General features: G+C 43.5%; 1 protein-coding gene across 2 annotated transcripts in view; it reads left to right on the top strand.

Annotated features, from left to right (window-relative positions):
• The window catches only part of ASPHD2 (aspartate beta-hydroxylase domain containing 2), a 78,556-nt gene extending 72,228 nt beyond the window's left edge, over nt 1-6,328 (top strand). For both annotated transcript variants that reach the window (XM_063454635.1, XM_063454634.1), the window contains exons 3-4: nt 1,835-1,948; nt 5,502-6,328. In XM_063454635.1, coding sequence (XP_063310705.1) covers nt 1,835-1,948; nt 5,502-5,611 — 224 coding nt within the window. In that variant the 3' untranslated portion in view covers nt 5,612-6,328. The remainder of the gene's footprint in view (nt 1-1,834; nt 1,949-5,501) is intronic.
• The last annotated feature ends 439 nt before the right edge of the window (nt 6,329-6,767 follow it).

Below are 6,767 nucleotides of genomic sequence, written 5' to 3'. Positions count from 1 at the left end.
CAGTGTGTTTTTGTGTGAGGGGTGCTGTGTGTGTGTATGGGGGGCAGTGAGTGTATTGGGGGCTATGTGTAAGGGGGGCTGTGTGTGTGTGTGTGTAAGGGGGGGTGTGTGTGTGTAAGGGGGGCTGTGTGTGTGTGTAAGGGGGGCTATGTGTGTAAGGGGGGCTATGTATGTAAGGGGGGCTATGTATGTAAGGGGGGCTATGTATGTAAGGGGGGCTATGTATGTAAGGGGGGGCTGTGTGTGTAAGAGGGGGGGCTGTGTGTGTATGGGGGGGTTGTGTGTGTATGGGGGGGCTGTGTGTGTATGGGGGGGCTGTGTGTGTAAGGGGGGGCTGTGTGTGTAAGGGGGGTGTGGGTAAGGGGGGGGACTGTTTATGTAAGGGGGGGCTGTGTATGTAAGAGGGGGGCTGTGTAGGTAAGGGGGGGGGGCTGTGTAGGTAAGGGGGGGGCTGTGTAGGTAAGGGGGGGCTGTGTAGGTAAGGGGGGGGCTGTGTAGGTAAGGGGGGGCTGTGTAGGTAAGGGGGGGCTGTGTAGGTAAGGGGGGGCTGTGTAGGTAAGGGGGGGCTGTGTAGGTAAGGGGGGGCTGTGTATGTAAGGGGGGGCTGTGCAGGTAAGGGGGGCTGTGTGGTGCAGTGTGTGAGGGGATAGGGGGGCAGATAAAATATATATTTTTTTGTTTTCATTATTAAATAATTAAATAAATAAAGCTAATGTCCCCCCTCCCTTCTTACCTTTGCTGAGGGAGGGGGAGACATTGCTTTCTCTTCCATTCCCTGGTGGTTCTAGTGGGGGAGTGAACTCTAACCTGCAGCTCAGGCTAGAGTTCACTCTCGCGAGAACGGAGCGTTGCCATGGTAACGCTCCGTGCTCGCGAGAGGAGAACCCGGCGGAGCTGCAGGTAAGAGCTCCCCCGGGTTCTCTCTCTCTCACTCCCTCCCCTGCCGGCCGCCCAGCAATCTGCCTGTGTGGGCCGGGGAGGGAGATCACTGATCTCCGGTCCGTGCAGGCAATCAGCAGGGCTGGTGCTTGGATAGCACCAGCCCTACGTGGGCCGGCAGGGGAGAGCCTCAGGCAGCAATATTTTCTCGGGGGGGGCAATTGCCCCGTTGCCCCCCCCCTGGATCCGCCAATGGATTAAAGGAATTATGGGGTCATATTAAAGGCAATCACTAATTTACAAATATGGCCCAGTGACACTATTCCATGTTACCATATTGACCAGTCTCAAATGTTTCTGAAGCCGATGCGAAGATGGCGTATGTCTAAATATCCTACTTTGCAAAACAAGGAGATTTTACTACTATTTTTTTTTTTCTCCTCTCCTCTGCTCCAAGAAAGCTCATCAAACGTACGGTATGTGGTATGGATGTATTTAAGGCAATTGCTTTCTCTATAATTTGGTGTTTTAAACGTATCCGTACACTGTCAGGCGACCCGTGCAGTATATGTGATGGACCAAGGTTGGAAACCTCTGCTAGAGAAGCAGTCTCTTGTGTTACAATTGTATGGAGTCCAATGCTGCTTGCTGTCTTATTCAGCGTTTAGCGTGTACCGCAGTGGGTGGCTGTGATGGACTGAAAGTGTCAGCTGACAATCAGTGGCCATTGCTAGTATGAATAGGTACGGCTACCCTTTTGTCCCTATACCCCACTCCCTCTAGTATATGAGCAGGGCCCTCAACCCCCTCTGTTCTTGTGTGCCCAACCTCTCTGGTTATAAATGTTTGTCCACCCATTGCACAGTGCTGCAGAATCAGTTGGTGCTTTATAAACCCCAAAAAGCTTAACATATTTTTCCTCAAAATAATTTTCCACCTGTGTTGCATTTTAAAGGTTTAAAAATCCCAGGAAACTGTGAGCTGGTGGTTGGTGGAGAACCGCAATGCTGGGCAGAAGGACACTGTCTATTATTTGATGACTCTTTCCTGCATACTGCTTATCATGAAGGTAGGTTGTTGACCTCCGAATATATTACTGTTACGTGTGTGTGTGTGTGTGTGTGTGTATATATATATATATATATATATATATATATATATATATATATATATATATATATATATATATATATATATATATATATATATATATATATATATATATATATATATATATATATATAATCTCTATCTCTCCATATCCCCTAGCTAGTTCTAAAGTAATTAACTTTTCAACCGTTGACCTAAAACGGTACAGAATTGTCTGCTGTAACATCTATAACATTAAACTGAATAATGGACCAAAAAAAAAGCGTGAAAAGAGATAAAGGCGAAGGAATGACAAGTTAATTTTCTGTGTCATTCTAAAATTGGAGAATGAATCTGTAGGAGGGTTGAGCATTTAAATCGCCACACTACAATAACCTTGGATGAAGGATTTAAAAAAAATAAAAAATTATTGTATACCATAGATTTATATTGCGTATCATGTTGGAAATCTGCAAATTACCATGTATCTCATTTACATTATATATGTAAATAGCATTATTTTCCCTAATACACATTTCACCATTATGTATGTATATACACTGCTCAAAAAAATAAAGGGAACACAAAAATAACACATCCTAGATCTGAATTAATTAAATATTCTTCTGAAATACTTTCTTTACATAGTGAAAAATGGAAATCACATTTTTCAACCCATGGAGGTCTGGATTTGGAGTCCCACTCAAAATTAAAGTGGAAAAACGCACTACAGGTTGATCCAACTTTGATGTAATGTCCTTAAAACAAGTCAAAATGAGGCTCAGTAGTGTGTGTGGCCTCCACTTGCCTGTATGACCTCCCTACAACGCCTGTGCATGCTCCTGATGAGGTGGCGGATGGTCTCCTGAGGGACTAAAGCATCTGCCAACTCCTGGACAGTCTGTGGTGTGACGTTGGTGGATGGAACGAGACATGATGTGCTCTATTGATTTCAGGTCCATAGTATCAATGCCTTCGTCTTGCAGGAACTGCTGACACACTCCAGCCACATGAGGTCTAGCATTGTCTTGCATTAGGAGGAACTCAGGACCAACCGCACCGGAATATGGTCTCACAAGGGGTCGGAGGATCTCATCTCGGTACCTAATGGCAGTCAGGCTACCTCTGGCGAGCACAACATGGAGGACTGTGCGGCCCCCCCAAAGAAATGCCACCCCACATCATTACTGACCCACTGCCAAGCCGGTCATGCTGGAGGATGTTGCAGGCAGCTGAACGTTCTCCACGGCATCTCCAGACTCTGTCACATGTGCTCAGTGTGAACCTCCTTTCTTCTGTAAAGAGCACAGGGCGCCAGTGGCGAATTTGCCAATCTTGGTGTTCTCTGGCAAATGCCAAACGTCCTGCATGGTGTTGGGCTGTAAGCACAACCCCCACCTGTGGACGTCGGGCCCTCATACAACTCTCATGGAGTCTGTTTCTGACAGTTTGAGCTGACACATTTGTGGCCTGCTGGAGGTCATTTTGCAGGACTCTGGCAGTGCTCCTCCTGTTCCTCCCTGCTGCTGGGTTGTTGCCCTCCTACAGCCTCCTCTCCTCCTCCACGTCTCCTGGTGTACTGGCCTGTCTCCTGGTAGTGCCTCCATGCTCTGGACACTACGCTGACAGACACAGCAAACCTTTTTGCCACAGCTCGCATTGATGTGCCATCCTGGATGAGCTGCACTACCTGAGCCACTTGTGTGGATTGTAGACTCCATCTCATGCTACCACTAGAGTGAAAGCATCACCAGCATTCAAAAGTGACCAAAACATCAGCCAGGAAGCATCTGCACCATCTGCAGAACCACTCCTTTATTGGGGGTGTCTTGCTAATTGCCTATAATTTCCACCTGTTGTCTATCCCATTTGCACAACAGCATGTGAAATTGATTGCTTCCTAAGTGGACAGTTTTATTTCACAGAAGTGTGATTGACTTGGAGTTACATTGTGTTGTTGAAGTGTTCCCTTTATTTTTTTTGAGCAGTGTATATTTTTAGGTTAGGGTTTGTATAATAGGGTTGAACTACATATTCGATAGTTAAGGGTTAAGAGTAGTGTTAGTGTTTGCATTGTATAGGCGTTAAAAGGAGATGTTTACTACTAGGGCATTAGTAGGGATACATGCAGGGCCGTCTTTAACATGGGGATGCTGGCCTGGGCCCCTTTACTTCTAAGGGGCCCAAGGCAGCTGCCCTCGACTACTTTCTTCTCCCCCACCCATGGGCCCCTGGTGCATCCTGAGGACGCACACGAAGGAGGCCCCGGTGGGAGTTTGTAAGCATGGGCCCTGTCACACGCAATGTCCCTTCAACAGCACGACTGTGCCCCTTTGCTTTTTGGAAGCATGGGAGGAAGTGACTGCTGTGAGTCACTTCCTCCAAGAGAGCTGCGTGGGAGAGACCACACCAGGGAAGCGTAAAGGAGGGGGGCTGGTCCCGATTGGCAGTCTGTAACCCCAGAAAACCTCAGCCACCACTCTTAAACCTACCTTTCTGCTTCCCTGGTGTCCAAAGTGTGAATGTGTTAGTATGTCTGGGTGTGCCAGTGTCTGTCTGTCTATGTATGTACGTGAAAGGTGTTTGCATGCCAGGGAGTGCCCAGGGGGCCCAAGAAAATGATTTGCCCAGGGTCTTAGTGATATTGAAGACAGCCCTGGATGTGTTGGTTATGTTTGGGGAAAAATTCCACCTGAAGTCTGTGGATATTTATTGCAATGTTAAACACAAATCTGCACACCAGTCAAGCCATAAGACTTTCTTTCCCCACAGAAATCAGTGATGTTGCAGTGATGTTACTACCGAGAAGTATGCAAATTAGTTTGACAAAAAATCTAGTTTTTGCCTCGTTCCATTTTAAACTTTGAGTCTTGTTTGCTGTATACAACCGCTTTGCAACACAACTTAGGAAACAATGCAAAGCCAACAAACAACTTGTGGACAGATGTTTCATTGTTAATGCAAATCATCAGCATGAGGTTGGTTGTGGGAAAAGCAAATCTTATGGCTTGACTGTTTTTTTTGTTTTGTTTAACATTGGATTAAAAAATATATATATACTATATATATCTATAGTACAAATTAGTCTCCATGTATTTCCAATTTGTCTAACCATGGATAGATGCATATATCTGAAACGGGTTCCAAAGTATCTCAGAGATTAGACATACAATGCAACATTTTTTTGATTGCAAGTCTTTGGAGTGTGTTTTTTGTTTGTCTTTTTGGGGGCATAAGAAGCATGGATCACATAACACTTGCTTTTTGTGAAATAGCAAACAAACTGTCAAATTAGCTGTAACACACTCCTCCAGTTTTGTTTCATAAGTTGAACGCCAGGATTGCGAATTTCCAACTCTAATTGGCTTTTGCTATTGGCATAGGGTTTCACGAACAATACAATGTGTTATTAATGGCAACCTGCAATTACCAAGAAGTTAGAGTTTAGACTACCTATTTGTGGTCTTTATAATGTGTTGGTTTTTTTTGTGTGTGTGTATGTAATTTGTATGCTTTATGTATCACTAATTTAGGATCAGCAGACGAAGGACCTCGTGTGATTTTCATGGTTGACCTGTGGCACCCCAATGTGGCAGCGGCTGAACGTCAAGCATTGGATTCCATATTTGCTCCTCGACGCTGAGCCACTCATGCAACCAAACATCAATGCTCATGGAAATTTGCCTCAAAAGAAAAATGAAGACGAAAAAAAACTTGTTTCAAAAGTCATTCTCTGTATATGAACTACATCTTATGTTATCTATTTAACCATTGGCTTTTCCATAAGTTTACATTGTAGATTTGATATAAACAAGATGTATATTCAACTTGCAATTCTCTTACACTCCACCGAAGGGAGCACTTGATGTGGAAGCTACAGACTTATAGCACCATATTGACTAAACAGCACAAACCAATCTTCAGCTTAAAGGCTTATTAATGAAAGGAAACATCTAAGGGGAAAGTATATAGAAGATTTCAGGGAATGGCTGGGTTTCTACTGCATTTCTAACTTTCGTTCTTCCGTTTACCAAGGATTGTATTCGCTCATATCGCAGCTAGTCTGATATTTCCCATTCTTTACTAGAATGCAGCCCTATTATATAGTACGTGTCATATTGCTACTGTGTTTATAATACTCAGAAAAAAATGAATAGGAAGTGACAGAAAGCAATGTATTGACTTGAACAATCCAATGTCGTTGTTCTCAGGTTCACGTCAACAACTGTTCAACCATTGGATTACCTGTTCTGTTATGTTTGGGGTGATCACACTTTGGTTAAACATGGCAGTCATTGGAGATGCTTCACTCAACTTAATGACTAGAAAAATTAACAAGGTGTTTACTAAGCATTCTATGGAAAGTGTGTTGGTTTTTTTTTTTCTTTTTTTTTTTTTTTTTAGGACATTTAACTACAGTCTGTGTAGTCATGTCTTTAGAATGCACTTGTTAAAGAAAAAATAAAATTAAAAAAAGTTCTCAAGTGGTCCAGCTTTCTAAAGACTCATTTTTGAACTCACATTTTGGAGTACTTCTTCTTAAAAGATCTTTAGATATATTGAAGATTAAGTGCTCACTTTAGACTTGTGGGCAATAAAAGGGCTTGGTCAAGCTTAATTTTAAGGAACTTCAGAGATATGAGATATCTTTATCTGACCAAAGTGTTGCTGTTTTTTTTTTTTGGATTTTTTTTTTTTTTAATGGAATGTTTCAGGTGTGTATCTGGTGCTTTGGTTCCAGATTTAAGGATCTCTGTTTTTGGTGGTTGAAGAACAGCCATTTTGTCTTTAATGTGGAA

Source organism: Pelobates fuscus, chromosome 5 (genome assembly GCF_036172605.1).
Source record: "Pelobates fuscus isolate aPelFus1 chromosome 5, aPelFus1.pri, whole genome shotgun sequence".
Classification (NCBI taxonomy): domain Eukaryota; kingdom Metazoa; phylum Chordata; class Amphibia; order Anura; family Pelobatidae; genus Pelobates; species Pelobates fuscus.
The sequence above is the reverse complement of the archived record's forward strand: the minus strand, read 5'-3'. Positions and strand labels throughout refer to the sequence as shown.